The following is a 15,718-nucleotide window of genomic DNA, read 5'->3' as shown; positions in this document are numbered from 1 at the left end:
TATGCCGAAATAAATTGAGTCCTAGTTTAGTTTATCTTATTAAATTTATCTTATTTTATTTTATCAACGGATATTAAATTTATCTAATTAAATTAATAATTAAAAATCCCAATATTAACTAATGCTTATAAACTTATGGCTTTTTTGGTTAGCGGAATAAACCCCTGAAATGGAATAATTATTTCATATGAATAGTCATTCATGTTTGGTAGAGATCTATTCCTTAGAATAGTTATTCCCATTGGAATACCTATTTCATTACGAAGAGGAATACCAATTCCTCTAAAAAATGAGAAGAATAGTTATTCAAATGGGAATATACTAGATTTTCAAAAAAAAAAAAAAACTATTATTTTTTATTTTCTTTCAATTTTTTTTTTTTAAAAAAAAAGAAGGAAACCCCCCCCCCCCTTAACAGTCGGCAATGGGTGGTCGGCCAGCCACATATGGCTCAAGGGTGGTCGTGGCCACCCCCAGACTCATACGGGGGTGGCCGACCACCCATTGTGGTGGTCAGCCACCCTATAGTTTTCAAATTTTTTTAATTTTTTTTTTTTTTTAATTTAGGTTTTTTTTTTAAAATATATATATATAATGTGAGGTTTTTTTAGTAATTTTGATTGTATTCTAATTAATGTATATGAGTTGTTACTAAACTAAATTTCAATTCCACCACCTTGTATTCCAATTAATAGAATAGTCATTCCGCAAACCATTATTAAGATTGCCCACTTTTCCCTTGTAAATTTTTTTTATTTATTTAATTAGGGGAAGAAAAAAATAGGAAAAAAGAAAAAAAGTAATCCTCTAGGAATAGGAGTGAATATTACTAATAATACAAGAAGCAGAAATTTAATCTCATTATTTTCTTTTGTGTAGTGACAACAAATAAATGACGGACATTTTCTAAGTGAAATTGAATCATACTTTTCATAAATTTCTTAATTTTTTTTTTTCCCAAAAAGCCATTAATTGTTTTTTTTTGGCAATAAAAAAAAAAAGAAAAAAAAAAAGGTTATCTCGCATATACCGTTGAACACCCTAAGGTTCCTAACAAAAGCTTCAAAAGCGGTGACATCACCCCTAAAGCCCCTCGGGGTGGACGCCGAGGATAGTAGGGGGTGGTGGCATGCCCCTAATGCTTTTGTTGGGGTGGTCGATCATCCACGGAGACGATTGTTTTTGTTCTTTTTTTTTTTTCTGTTTTTTTTTTTTTTTTTTGGCCCATAAAATTGTCAAACATATTAGTTTTTTGGGGAAAAAAAAATGAGGCTATTTCTTTCCAACATGAATAACTATTCAATTTTTTTTTTTTTTTTAAAGGAATAACTATTCTTAAAAATGAGGAATAATCATTCCTAAGAATGGATATTTTAAAAAAATAATAGGTTAAATACATTTTTGTTCCATGTGATTTAACAACTTTATTTTTTTGTTACATGTGTTTAATTTTGTATTATAGATAGTACCTCCGTCTAACTTCCATCAATCTACATTAGCATCTTTAACAAATAAACACAAGTCCTATGCCCCACTAAAAAAAAAAATGAAAAACATCAAATTTTTTTTTTTTTTTCAAAAAAAAAAACTTTATGAAAAATATAGAGGAGCCACCCCCAAGGGCTTTAGGGGTGGTTTTTGAACCGCCCCCAAATCGGCCATGAGCCATTTCTCATTTTGCTTAAAGAGGTTGCTCGAGCTACATTTTTTAAAAATAAAAATAAAAATAAAAATTTAGTGCGGCATAAGACGGTCTATTTCTTAAAGATGCTGACGTGGACTTCTGTCGATTTTTTGATGAAAGTTGGACGGAAGTACCATCTCCGACTTTAAAAGTGACCCAACAGCGTTTTGCTGATCAGTTTGGTGTGGACATATAAGCCTAGGGGCTGCACAAATCAATTATTTTATGTGATTTATTTTCTTATTCTATTTTATTTCAATTATTTGATTTCATAAATTTTATTTTATTTTTGAATTAAATAAAAAGCAACTTTTTTTTTTTTTTTGAATGAAATATCTAAGAATTTCATTGATCAAAGATAAAAAATATAGAACTCTTACATCACAAAGCATAAAGCTCTACAAAATCATAACCACATGCAATGAGGTTACATAGTCATAGATACAAACAAAATTCTTACAATAATGTGTTATATATGATTTTTTATCTTCCGCTAACCCATGTACAAAAATAGTTAAAGAGCAGATTTGTTCTGAGCAAACTAGATATAAGACAAGGGTAGCCAAATATCCTAGAAAAATTTATTTAAATCGGTCGTGAGAGATAACCCCTCACACCGAATTATCCAGGGCTTGAGAGATAACCCCTCACACCTGACTAACCTTCATCCCATAGATAGTCTATAAGGGCAAATTTTTTTAAAAAAAGAAAACTCTTATTCAAAGCAAAAAAAACACAACCAACAAATAGCAGCAGCGGCGAAGGAGAAGATGAACGGCACAACATGAAGGTAGATAGACGGATGCACTGCATAATCGGAGAACACCTACAAATAAAAAAAAAAAAATCAGAATGGGAGGGGGGAATAAGAGCAGGGAGTAGAAAGGAAAAGTGAGAGGAGGAGGGAGCAGATCTCATATCTGTTTTCTGAGAGGTGAAATTTAGGGCCGACTTCTCATTTGAAACTAATAAAAAGCGACCTAAATAAGGAGCTAGGTTAGATTCCGTAAGCACAATAATTTAAAGAAAAAATATAAAATCAATTATTGTAATCTTACGGGTTGAAATGAATTCAAAATTCACAACAATTAATTGATCAAATTATAATTTTTGTAAAAGAGTTCGCGTGGATTCAGTTGCGTGGGCAAGTAATGAGAACAACTGAGTTTGTTACAAAATTTTCCTAAATTGCTATAATTTGGACACCTAAAACTGCTTCTATCTCATCCACACACAGATTTCACTTGGTAGAAAAAAGTGATAAATCTGAAGTGACATTAACTCCCCCTACTTAAAGCCCAATTGTCCATCGGATAAAAATTATGATGGAATTGAACCCAATACTTTTGAGTCTATGAACTCAAATGCTGTGGAATTCAAACATTAGAAACTTAACAGACAAAAGAGAGCCACAAGGGTCTTACTCAGTACAGCCGAAGTTCTTGGAACCCCCCCCCCCCCCCCCTGCAAAAGAAAAAAGGAAAAAATTAAAAAAAAAAATGAGCAAGCCATATTCTAAGCACAATAACTCCCAAAGAAGTGTCCTTTAGTTTCCACGTAAAGGCCGGGAATATCCATATGCTTATTTAGCTGACTTGAGGTGTATTGCTTGTGTGTGAGAGTATTCAATCATAAACGCAATTTTAAGAACAAGAATTTAGGAAAAGCCAAAGAAAATAAAGAAGCAGCTGAAATTGAAACAGAAAATGGAACCCTAGGGGATCTGGGAAGCAAGGGGGCCGGAGGAGGAGAGCTCTTCGCGGACAAGATCGCCGGTGGCGATGTGGGGGATGCTGAGGAGGTGGGAGAGGGGGGACGCGTAGGTGCCCTTTCCGACACCGGGGCAGCCGAGGAACACCCACTGGACGTTTCTGTCCTTGGGGCCATGGCGTAGAGGGAGGGGGATTTGGGTGAGTAGAGACAGCACTTCGAGGTCAGCTCCGGAATTTGGTGTAGAGCAAGAAAAGAGTGTTCAGATTGTGGAAGCGGCGACAGAGGAGATCGGCGTTGAGGCTTTGGCTCTCCACAAGCGGTTCAGCACCGCCATTGCCAAGTCAAATTCAAAAGTTGAGTGTGGGAATGTTGGAGGTGGTGGTTTTTAGGGACCGGTGTTTATTTGCTTTCATCAACTATGGTGGTGGCGGGTGGCGGTCGGTGGGGTGGAGGGAGGAGATGGAGAGAGGGAGGGAAAGATTTGAAGGAACTGAAAACAATACCTTTTGGCCGGAGATCCAGAGATGGAGTTGGACGTATTGGTGGCGGTGGTAGTTGGTGGTCGACGATGGCGGGCTCGTGGGTGGCAGCCGGTCGGGTTGAAGGAGGAGATGGAGAAAGGGAGGAAAAGATTGGGGAGAAAAACTTTAGGGGAAGAAAGAAAATGGAATCCAGCATTTAACATACGATGGATTTGAATTTTTTTTTTTTTTTTTTTTTAAATTTTAAAATGAGGGCTGACATGGCGTGGTGCCACATCAGCGAGAGATGAACGATTGTTCGACGAGCAGAATTACTTATCTTGATGACTCCAGTTCTTTTGTTGACACTACATGGGTGGAAGAAATAGATGCCCGAAAATCACCAAATGTGGAAGTTCAAATCTATTCAAAGCAAATCCTTGCAAGAGTGTTGATCGAATGGTAGCTAAACCTCCATATTTCTTTTATGGAAACACAGCGAATGTACCATACTTAACTAATCATCAATTATATCATTTTCAAACCCCTTTTTTTTTTCAACACAAATGAGTTGCGGATCAGGAATTCAAATGTTTCAAATCCCAGTAAAAGTCAAACTTAAAGCAGATTTATGCATGCAACACTTATCAACAAATGAAGTAAACGTATTTACCATGAGGAATATGTCGCAACATCAATGAACAGAAGTAGACGAACCACCAACCGATGGGTCAATTGCACATGCTGGTGCAGATGCACAAGTAGACAAATATTTAGATAATGAGTATTACATCAGCAATATTGATCAGTCAAAGCAAAGGATCTGTATTTGAGAACCCAAACCTACCATTTAAATGGGCAAAAGCATAGGGGAAATAGTGATTCAAAATTCAACCAGCTCAAATATGTGAAACTTTGTACTTGAAACCTTTTTAGTTTCTGATTAATAGAATGTAATAGACTAGGAAATGCAGTTGATCAAAATATTTCCTTCCTTGGTGAAGCCTAATTAATAAGCCACAAAAATTGCATTTATAAGCAGTGTCTTCATGCAGTCATTTAAGTGGTCAATACAAAATACCATAATTGGATTTTAAAAATGATTACAAACCAGCAGACTAGCCAAGGATATCCACACATACTTGAGACCAAGGCTCCGGATTAGCAGGTATCAACTTCGAGATTGCACCAACCAATGATGAAACAATGTACAGGATATGAAATGCAACATTTTCATCTCCAGCCTCCACTATGGAACTGAGAAGCTGACATAAAATGGAGCTTTCTTCGTCTCGATTACTAATCCTGCCAATCACAACTTCAAGAAGAGGCAACCACTCGGGTGGCGCATAGTCATTCTGAAAAGAACAAGAATAAAAGCCAGGTGAAAACCCAGAATGACATTGTAAGTTGTAACGACTGCCATTACAAAATCCAAAACTATTCATTCAGAGACATACCTCAAGAAGTGTAGCAATTGCTCCTGCAGCGGAAACCCTGACAGGATAACAAGAAGTATCTTCTTTATCCGGCATGGCCAATGCCTTCAGCAATGGAGAATATACATCTGCACTCATCTCCTGAAAGCAAGACTGAAACTCAGGGAGGGACGTGTGGTGGTGTTTTTCATTAAAAATTAATAATTCAGTTGCTCAAGTATATAGAAACAACACAGGAAGTAATAAGTGTGATATAGCAAGTATCAAGTGATAAGCACTTCTTCCTTGTGAAAGAAAAAAGTAAAAGAGATGGCATAAGAAAGAAAACAATCTTTCTTCTGGCAGACAGGGTGCAAGCTCTCCAAGTACCCAATTTGCACTGGCGACCAAGTATGGTAGGCACACAGACATCTTATATAATGGTAGCACCAGAGTACAAACAAGACTTGTTACATATCCAGGTTCTTGCTCCCTTAGAAACTCTGTATGCAATATTACGATTATAAATTTTAATTGTAAATACTAACTAAACAATAACTCACCATTGACTAAATTAATGCGGTGAGAGCCCCTTACGTCTTGCAGACCACCGTATGCCATCAGAACACCATAATAACTGTCATATTTGACAACAACATTAGGAAGAAAAAAAAAACACATATACAAAAAGATACAAAAGGAACAGAATTAACACAGTTCAAAAAGAATCATAAGCGGAAGCCATTTCACATAGAGGAGGTGATGGCGAAAAGCAGCAATTATTCAAACAAGGCACCACCTCGGGGGAAGTCATTGGGAATGCTTCCAATAGTTAATTATTCGCCATCCTCCATCCCCCATCCCCCAAATGTGATAGGGAAAAACAACAAAACAAATTAACACACAAGCATCTGTAAACAAACCTTCAATTTATTTTACAAGAAAGACAGTTTCAAATTGTAATTAATGGGTTATATCAGAGAGACATTCATGAACTCACTCATTTAAAATTCTAGTTTGGGATGCATTTGCATCGGAAGGAATAGGAAACTTTGACAAAAATGGAAGCGCAAACAACTCTCCCATAAAATGGTGCTGACCATATCTCTTGTTCTTTTCACCTTTTTGGCGCTTTGATGAAGCTGAAGAACCACTACTAGAAGTGCCCAGTGGAGGACCCTGTAGGAACCAGATGACAACGTAAACAATATTACTTATCAAGAGAAATCGCTCAAAGACATTTACTGAGGAATACCAAGTAGCAACCTTTGACATTGAAATAACACAGTAAGTTTATTGCGCTTTTTCTGGCTGTAAACAAATCCTCTATCCAACCAGAAATTTCTTCCTGTATATGATTAAAAGCAGTGAAATGATAGCTAATCAAAGTTTAACTAATATTTTGAAAAGATCATAATTAACTTTCATACAAGATCAGATGGAAGATTCTTCCGTATGTATTCATCTGCATCTTCTTCCCACTCTGCACTATCCTATTTTCAAGCATAACCATTATAAAGTCAGGGTTTAAATAAATAACTCATCCTTTAACCAAAAAGCAATTTTTTTTTTGATAAGTAATAAAGAGTTTTATTAAAGCGTAAGGCGCCCCTAAGTACATCGGAAGAATACAAGAGAAAGCACCTAGCTAGAAAGAGAAAAAGAAACAGCCCAAAAAGAAAGAAACCCACAAGGACCTAAGCCCTAAAGCACAAAACCCACAAAGACCTACCCTAGAACCCAAAACCCACTAAGAGCACTCAACGCTACAGAGCTTGAGCCTTTCCTCTCCTACTCCTAGAGGGCCTGCTCTCATCACTGAAGTTGATGGAGCTCTTCAGATTCTGCAACTCTCTCCTCCCTTTAGTCTTAAGCCGCTTACCCTTATTACCCCGAAGAAAATCCTCTTCCATTGCATCCAACAACGCGAAGGACGTGTCAACATCCTCAACACCATCCGAATCCCAATCCAAGGGCATGTCGAGAAGACAAACACTCAAAGGGTAAGGAGAGTCTCCTTCCTCCCCAACCCTGTCTTCAACCCCCTGATCCCACACAACAATCTCACCAAACGGGCAAAAACCAACCGGCCACTCCTGAGATTGGATCAAGCCATTCGATTTGAAAATTACACCCTTATCAGTAGTCAAAGAAGCACAGCCACTCAAAGGGGGCGGAACACTCGGGAGGAGGAAACCATGCCGAAGAAAGCTAGACGGAGGAGGCTTACCCACTCCCCCACCTGGCTTTGGCGAGGACTGGACCACGGTCCCGCCCAAAACCTGAGAAGAAGCACCCAGACACGGCGTCGATGGAGCCCTAAAAGCTGTCACCGCCTCATCGAACAAAGAAACAACCCTCTGAGAAGTATTAGCCTTCGATTCCGGTGATGTCTCAAGACCGATTTGGACTCGGACGGGTAAATGGGAGCCCCACTCTCCGACATCACCTAAAAGCAATTTTGAAACAATAATATGTAAACTTCTTCCAGAAACCTCGCTTTTTCATTCATAACTAATGCTGGAAAGATTGCAGTGTTCCAACAAAAAGGTAAAATGAGGTGAAACTAATCTCCACCCCTGTTGTAAATGAGAATGAATATCTTAAAGAAAGAATGTTGCAATTAAACTAAGGATACCAACAGTCACATCCTACTGGCTAACTTTTTAAATAACTAGGAGGTCTTGTGAATGCCACTTAGGGTAATATTGAGCAACTCCCTCCCCCCCAAAAAAGAAAAAAAGAAAAGAAAAGAAAAGAAAAAGAAATACTAATTACTTACAGGGCTTGTCTCCATGACATGCGAAATCACATCAAAAGCTAGGGAAACAACCCTATCTAATAAAAAATCAAGCTCCTGCACAAGAAAAATTACTTTTAAGTTCTAAAATGACCAACAAATCAGCTAAATGGCCAACTATGGCAACGCTGTACTTATGCAAGCAAAATCAGGCTAAGAGCCATACGGAATCACATGAAAGCACAAACACAATGGTTAAAAAAAATCAGTAGGCTGCAAATGAAGTTTTGGTGCTAAAACAGAACAAGTTGTGCGCAAAACTAATATAAGATGTTCAAGATATGCTTTCTTGCATTACAAATTCAAAACAAATCTTACACTGATATTCCTGCTATATTTTACTATGTTTAAAACACAGTTGATGATGTCTGGCATCAACCTGAAAATGTGAAGAAATGCACAATAACCAACCAAAAATATTTTAAATCGAATCACAAATCACTGTATTACTTATCAGAATGCTTCTGGTGTCGGCTAATGAAAGCACAGAAAATGAGCAAACTTCTTTTCCCAGTCTTCAATCTCATCAAGTATCCATCTTCCATGTTGACAGCACAATCCAAACTCAAAGAACCCAAAATGCCAATCAGATCATGAGAAAAGTGAAGGAAAAAGAGGAGCTAAAGTAGATGGCATATGCCACCTCACCTATAAAACTAACAGTGAGTCGAGAGCAATCCCAGAAGTGACAAAAAAAAATTACATGACTAAAATATATGTTAAGTACAGTCGCAAGTTGAGTTAGAGGAGGACTCGCCATGGGAATTCGTTGCAGGGAGGAGCCAATTTGGGTTTATTGTAACCAAATGGTCAAGACGCAGCTCAGAGTCAAGAAATTGCGAAATATATGCATGAGCTAGCTAGATCTAACCTGATATTGCAATCTGATGAGATAAGGGAGAAATACACGTTGGGCTAAATAGATTAGCACACTGAACATATTCTGACAGACCTGTTTCAGTCACACTACAATCCAAATTCCAAAGGCTAAAAATCCACAAAGCAAAGCACAAGTACAGAATAGATTTTTTTTATAAGTAAGAAGTCAATCTCATTAAAAAAGCGTAAGGCGTCCCTTGGTACACTGGGAGTATACAAGAAAACACCTAATTACAAAGAGAAAAGTGAGAGAGAAATTCAGCAAAAGTAAAAGACAAAGGGTGGACATAAGCAGACAAGTATAGAAAAGCAGTTGGAATCACTGTTTCTTCAAGAAACCTTGAGCCATATTGAGGTAATCCCCGTACCCGCCACTTCCAGAATGGGCCGAATGGCCATCACCACCATCTGCGTTTGATGCTGAGTGTGGGATGGTGGCTGAGTGGCCAGAACTAAGGTAATCCCCGTACCCACTTCCAGAATGGCAACTGGGTTCAATGACGCCGCTGAAGGGAACCAGCAGAAAGGCTGGTTGGCGGAGAGATCTGAAGGGATCCGATGTAGTGAGACGCAGATCAATGAGCTTTGTGCTGTCGGCTGAAGCCTGAAAGTGAAAGGAAAAGAATGTCTATCAGATGTAAAACTAGGGTAAAGGGTAATTTAGTAATTTTCATATTTTATTATTTATATTTAGATCAAACCTTGAAGTTTCATAAGCACAGCATCCTCAAATGCCGTTGGGGAACTCATGGCACTTGAAGTCTCGGCTGCCTTTGGTGGTAGAAGAAGTAAAACACTCAAAGGATTTGAAAGATGACCACACAAACTTCCTGTAGCAGCAACCTAGAAGAAAAAAAAAAAACAACGTAAGTACTTACAAAAGAACCAAAAAGAAACATTACAAGTTCAGGGGATAAATATAGTATGATCATCAACTCACTGCTGCATCTTTAGTCGCCATTACAACAAGTGCTGAACCTTTTTTCTTGGAACTCTTAATGACAACATCATCCACCTCACCAAACTTTGAAAACAACTCTCTTAACCCCTCTGCAGTGTAATCTTCACCAACCTTCTCCCAAGAAACTTTAAGCACCTTCTCCTTATCCACCCTAGCCCCAGTAGTATCCATACCCTCCTTCTTAACTCCTGATGACTCTCTACTTACAGCCGATGCCATATTTGCACCTTTATTTGTGTGCATTGCTCGTATTCTTGCAATCTCTTCCCTCAGCTTCTTAGCAATTCTCTCCTCTTCTTCTCGTTCTTTCGCCGCAGGGTCAGGAGCAAAAGCGGCCTGCTCCCTTTCTTCAAGGTCAGAAACCATCTTCTGCCGCTTGGCATCACGTTTGGAACTCCGCTCTGACTGGCGACGTTGCTGCTCACGCTTAACCCGTAGAAGATCATCAAAAAACTTCCTGGCCTTTTCATCCTTGAGAATCTCGTAGGATGTATGAAGCCTTTGAAAATCAGCAAGGGCTTGTTTATTACCCGGCCTCTTGTCTGGGTGCAACTCTAGAGCCTTTGATCTGTATGCTTTTTTAATGTCATCCACACTAAGCTTGGCGCCTTCCTCGCCTGAGGGCAGCCCGAGAACAAGATAATGATCTACATCAACATCCATATCTTATGATGCAGCTAGCTATGCAGATCTGCATGCAAAACGGATCATATTGTTAAATTGACAACTTCTTTAAACAGTTTTAGGAAGAAATATGAATAGCTAAAACCAATTGCAATGCCAAGCAAATTTAAGGTCTCTAATATACTGGGTAATCTTAAATATTGTATTGACAGACCATAATGACCACTCAACTTTCTTGCTCCTACATAATGTCATCAATACTACAAGGGTATGACAAGGGTTAATTACATTTTACCCACATGTGCTTTGGGTCTATCTCAAGTTGTCAACCGGCAATTTAAAAAATTGTACTATGTACGAGGTCATAGAGTTACCCCTTGTGCTACATTGATCCCTTAATAGCACAAACACTTACTCACCCCAGCTAGATCAACTTCCGAATTCAAAACAGCTAAACACCTCCATCAGTATTAGGATCCTCTATATTTTGCCAACTCATCATTTACTACTTCTAATAGATCCTTAATTTTTCTTTAATTTATTCTAAATCACTAAGTTATACATCAATGTGGCAAAATCTGAACCATTTAATAAAAAATAATAGTTATGGTTGTAAGAACCCAAAAGTAGAGTTACAAAAAAAAAAAAAAAAAAAAAAAAAAAAAAAAACCAATAGTGGAGGTACGTACTCTATATGATCTTGATCCCCTCCATCATCCCAGAGTATTGTACCAACAATGTTGGTATGGAACTTAGAATAACTGAAACAAACTACTAAGTAACCTATTCTAGCAAATACCGCCAATGAATACCCAAAAACAAAATCCAAGTCCTAAATTATCTCCTACAGCTTCCAATAGCTATCAATACCAAAAGACACAAACACACACACACACACACACAAAAAAAAAAAAAAAAAAAAAAAAAAAAAAAACAAGAAGAAAGAAAAAGAAAAGGAAAGTAATACAGAGATTCTTAAACACAAATATATATACATTTGTGTATGCATGTACAGCCTGAGCTAACCAAAGGAGTCACAAACAGCAAACAGAAACCTGTCAGGCACAGAAATTTGACTTTCAAATCCAAAATAGCTTAGCAATCCGATAATTTAAATATCGATTTCGCCTAAATGACAAAATCTGCCTCACAAATCCGCAAAACAAGATCGCCACCTCTCAGATATAGTCAGAAACTCATACGCAAACCAACAATAAAACTCAAGAGAACAAGAAACCAATCATTGAGCTAAAACGCTTTCAGTGCAACAGTGTACATGAACCCAATCAATACAACTACAAGGGTAGAAATTAAAAAGTAAAAACGAAAGCTGAGTAGCGATGGTTATTACCAGAAAAAAGAAGAGTAGCTGAATCAGTCCACGGTCGACCTAGAAAGTTGTTCGAGAGGAGAGTTGGAGAAATTAGAGAGAGAACAGGGGGTTTTCTGCAATATTTGTTGTGCGAAGTGGACGCACCTAAGAAACCCTAACCATTAAGGGAAAAGGGAGACTTGAAAAGAAGGCGGTTGAAACTACAGAGAGAGGGGAAGGAGATTGGGCTTGTTTGTTAAGCCCTGTACATAACAGAATAGTGCCGCTATTCACAATTTTTTTTTTTTTTTTAACATTTTCCAATAACAATCGCGAACAAAACATTTTTATTTTTTTCATTTTTTATATCATATCAATAATTTTTTATTATTATTCAAATAAAAAATTCACTTCAATACAAAAATTTTTCACTTTTTTTTATATAAATTTTTATTTTATTTTATATCACATCATCACTTTTTACTAATTCTAAAACTAACAACCCACTACTCTGTTCTTTGCAAAACAAGCTCATTTTCACTTCCAATACGAAGCGTATTAGGGAAATTTTGTGTGACGAAAGTGCCCCTGAGAAGCTCGAGAAGTATCTAGATTGCCATTGAAAACACAAACTAAACGGCGGGGACCTCTTATTTCTCTCATGCTACGGTAGATGTCATGGTTTGCAGTGACCGTCTAAGAGCATTCCTAGTAGCCTCACCAAATTTTACTCACCAAAATAACTAAAAATCACTTTTTTCTATTCTGGTGAGCCACTTTATTAAAATTTCCCCAGCAGCCTCATCATTTTAACTAGTCAATATTCACTATTCCATTTAAATAATAATTTTTTCATATTTATTTATTTTTTCTCTATATAATCTTTTTACAAAAAATCATTCATATCTATGAAATAAGGACATTGTCGTGTGAGAGATGGGAGATGAAATAAGAAAATGACAGAAAAAAGGAAAAAAGTGTGCTAATCATGTGAGAGAGAAATGTGAAACAAAATTTGGTGAGTGGGTTGTTGAGTGAAAATGCTTTATCTAATTTGGTTAGTAATTTTAGTCATCAAATTTTTTTGGTTAACATGGTGAGGATGCTGTGAGTGGTTTTTCAAGATTTTCATCAAATTGGCTCACTAAAATAGCTAAAAAACTATTTTGGTGAGGCTACTAGGAATGCTCTAATCAGGTCTCCTGGAATTGGTGCGGAGTCTAGTTGCTGTCGTTGTAGCGATGCTCCATAGAGTTCATTACTTTAATCGGAGAGCCAATTTTGGTTCCATTTTGGCAGGTGAGTTTCCAAAAATAAAAAAAAAAAGCATTTCAGCCTCGTTTGATTTGGGAATTAGACTCAAACAAATTCCAAGCCCTCTCGACACTAAGGCTGAAGAAATTGGAAAATGACACTTACACAACAGTTGTGCAGCTATTGTGCAAAGTCTTAGAAATATAAGGTGAGTTCTATGTAGCGCGCCACCCCCAATGGCTGGGGGCGGCCAGGCCACCTCAAAGGGTGGCCCAGCCACCCTTTAAGCTCTTTTTTTTTTTTTTTTTTTTTGAATTTTAATTTTTTTTTTTTAAAAAAAAATTAGTATTTTTATTTATTTTTTAATAAATTTATATTTTTTTATTAAGATGGACACGTGTTGCCATCTTATTGGCGACACGTGTCGCTGACATGGCATTTGACAGAATCTGTTAAAAAATTTAACAGAATTTGACGCTAGTGATCGATTTGTAATTATTGTATACCACGAGAACCTCTCATGAACTTTTTAAACCATAGGGAGTGAAAAATAATTATGGCATACCACATGGACTAATTGTGCAATTATCCCATTTTTATATTGTGGCATGTGTCAACCCCCTCAGGGGTAGACACGTGGCAGACCGTTAGTTTTTAGACAGAAAACTTGACTGATGTACTAATTTGGTCTTTTTCCAAAACTGAGGTATCATCTGTGATGCGAATTGAAACTCAGTAACTACAAAATAAAGTTTCCAAAACAAAATGACCAAAAGTATATTTAACCCTCAAATAAAAAACCAAAACAAAAAACCATCATAGCTAGACGTTGCCGCAGCCACTGCCCCACACTGAAATTGGGGGTGGCCCAAAGCCACCGCCAAACCTCGGGGGTGGTCGCACGACAGTTTCCAGTGTGTGGAGCAGTGGCAGCGGCAGCGATGATGGCGGTGGTTGGGAATTTTTTTTTTTTTTGGTTATAGGCTGATGTGTAAATTTCTTATTGGTGGGCATAAAATCAATGTTTTACGCCATGACCAGACAGAAGGGGCTCTCAGTGCTAGGAGTGAATATTACTAATTATTCAAGAAGTAGAAATTTAATGATCATTATTTTCTTTTGTGTAGTGACAACAAATAAATGATGACATTTTCTAAGTGGAATCGAATCATACTTTTCATAAATTTCTTAAAATACCATAACTCTAAAAAATATTTCCCCAAAAAGCCATTAATTGTTTTTTTGGCAGTAACAAAAAAAAGGGGGGGATAATTGCATAATTAGTCACTGTAGTTGGCCTAAATTATAAATCAATCACTGTGGTATCAACATGAATTCAAAAATCTATGTGGTTGGTTTAATTTACAAATCGATCCCTTGAGTCAAATTCCGTTAAAATTTTTGACAGATTTCGTTAAACGTCACATAAATGTCAATAAGACGGCGACATGTGTTTATATTAATAAAAAATATAAATATATTAAAAAGTAAATAAATAAAACTTATTTTTTAAAAAATAAATAATTCTATTTAAAAAAAAAAAAAGGCAAAGGGATCCAGTTCATTTCCCACCGGTTCGGGTCTCACTTGCTTTGCAACGACGCCATTTCCCGGCGGCCCTTGACCGTCGCCTCTTTGACTTGTGGAATTGGACTCGTTGAAAGAGCGATTGTCTTTATAGTCAGAGAGATTTCCCAGGGAGATTATCCGGCTCTGGCGACGTTTCTTGGCCGTCACCTTCGAGATCCTTCTTCAGATCCACCGCTTTCACCTCATCCTTCAAGTTCCACTCTCTCTCCTCTTCCAATCTCTTCACCTTCAACTCCAATGACCTGTGAAAACGAAAACAAAAACTCTCAGATCTCAAACCACGAAGATAACCCAATCTTTCCCGCTCACATATCAAACCACATAAATTCGAACGCCAATATTTACACAATCGACACGTTGCGGCATTGGACCTCGCGCCGAAGCTCCTCGACTCGAATCCCTTTGCATTTTTTTTTCATTTTTTTTTAAATAAGTTTTGTTTATTTTTTTTAATATATTTATATTTTTTTTATTAAGATTGACACATGTCACATTCTTATTGACTGGCATGGCCCTTACGTGGCATTTAACGGAACCCGTCAAAAAATTGAACGGAATTTGACTTCAGGGATCGATTTGTAAATTAAGCCAATCATACGGATCTCTAAATTCATATTGAAACCATATGGAGTAATTTATCATTTAGACCAACCACATGAACCAATGATACAATTATCTCAAAAAGATAATAAGTTATCTCGCATGTACCACTAAACACCCTAAAGTCCCTAACACAAGCTTCAAAGGTGGTGGCATCACCCCTAAAGCTCCTCAGGGTGGACGTCGAGGATAGTAGGGGGTGGTGGCATGCCCCTAATGCTTTTGTTGGGATGGTAGGTCATCCATGAAGATGATTTTTTATTTATTATTATTATTATTATTATTATTTTGTTCTTTTTGCCTAAGAAAAATTCAAGCAGATTAGTTTTATGAAAGGAAAAAAAAAATGAGGCTATTTCATTCCTACATGAATAACTACTCTTTTTTTAAAAAAAATAAAAGAAAAGGAATAGCTGTTATTT

General features: G+C 37.2%; 2 protein-coding genes and 1 long non-coding RNA gene across 3 annotated transcripts; all 3 read right to left on the bottom strand.

Moving 5' to 3' along the window:
• Positions 1-5,450: 5,450 nt before the first annotated feature.
• On the bottom strand, positions 5,451-8,933 carry LOC133851019 (uncharacterized). The gene is made up of 5 exons (XM_062287311.1): positions 8,059-8,933; positions 6,543-7,725; positions 6,277-6,455; positions 5,874-5,913; positions 5,451-5,777 (listed from the first exon to the last, which is right to left on the bottom strand). The coding sequence occupies exons 2-5, from the start codon at positions 6,549-6,551 to the stop codon at positions 5,511-5,513; spliced, it is 495 nt and encodes a 164-aa protein (XP_062143295.1). The 5' UTR covers positions 6,552-7,725; positions 8,059-8,933; the 3' UTR covers positions 5,451-5,510.
• A 155-nt stretch (positions 8,934-9,088) lies between these two features.
• On the bottom strand, positions 9,089-12,113 carry LOC133851010 (uncharacterized). Its single transcript, XM_062287301.1, has 4 exons — positions 11,892-12,113; positions 9,896-10,607; positions 9,657-9,798; positions 9,089-9,559 (listed from the first exon to the last, which is right to left on the bottom strand). The coding sequence occupies exons 2-4, from the start codon at positions 10,577-10,579 to the stop codon at positions 9,531-9,533; spliced, it is 855 nt and encodes a 284-aa protein (XP_062143285.1). The 5' UTR covers positions 10,580-10,607; positions 11,892-12,113; the 3' UTR covers positions 9,089-9,530.
• Positions 12,114-14,538: 2,425 nt separating this feature from the next.
• Positions 14,539-15,093, bottom strand: LOC133863094 (uncharacterized). The gene is made up of 2 exons (XR_009899367.1): positions 15,042-15,093; positions 14,539-14,938 (listed from the first exon to the last, which is right to left on the bottom strand). It is a non-coding gene; the product is annotated as an uncharacterized LOC133863094 (long non-coding RNA).
• Between the last annotated feature and the right edge of the window lie 625 nt (positions 15,094-15,718).

Source organism: Alnus glutinosa, chromosome 1 (assembly GCF_958979055.1).
Source record: "Alnus glutinosa chromosome 1, dhAlnGlut1.1, whole genome shotgun sequence".
In the NCBI taxonomy this organism is placed as follows: Eukaryota; Viridiplantae; Streptophyta; class Magnoliopsida; order Fagales; family Betulaceae; genus Alnus; species Alnus glutinosa.
Note: the sequence above shows the minus strand (reverse complement) of the source record. Positions and strands in the feature narration are given on the sequence as shown.

Coding starts and splice junctions, on each gene's coding strand:
- LOC133851019 (XM_062287311.1), bottom strand. Junction 5,914..6,276: donor CAAACTAGAATTTTAAATGA/GTGAGTTCATGA, acceptor CAAATATGACAG/TTATTATGGTGTTCTGATGG. Junction 5,778..5,873: donor CATACGGTGGTCTGCAAGAC/GTAAGGGGCTCT, acceptor TTGCATACAGAG/TTTCTAAGGGAGCAAGAACC.
- LOC133851010 (XM_062287301.1), bottom strand. CDS start 10,579: ATGGATGTTGATGTAGATCATTATCTTGTTCTCGGGCTGCCCTCAGGC. Junction 9,799..9,895: donor TGGCGACTAAAGATGCAGCA/GTGAGTTGATGA, acceptor TTTTTCTTCTAG/GTTGCTGCTACAGGAAGTTT. Junction 9,560..9,656: donor TGTGCTTATGAAACTTCAAG/GTTTGATCTAAA, acceptor TTTCACTTTCAG/GCTTCAGCCGACAGCACAAA.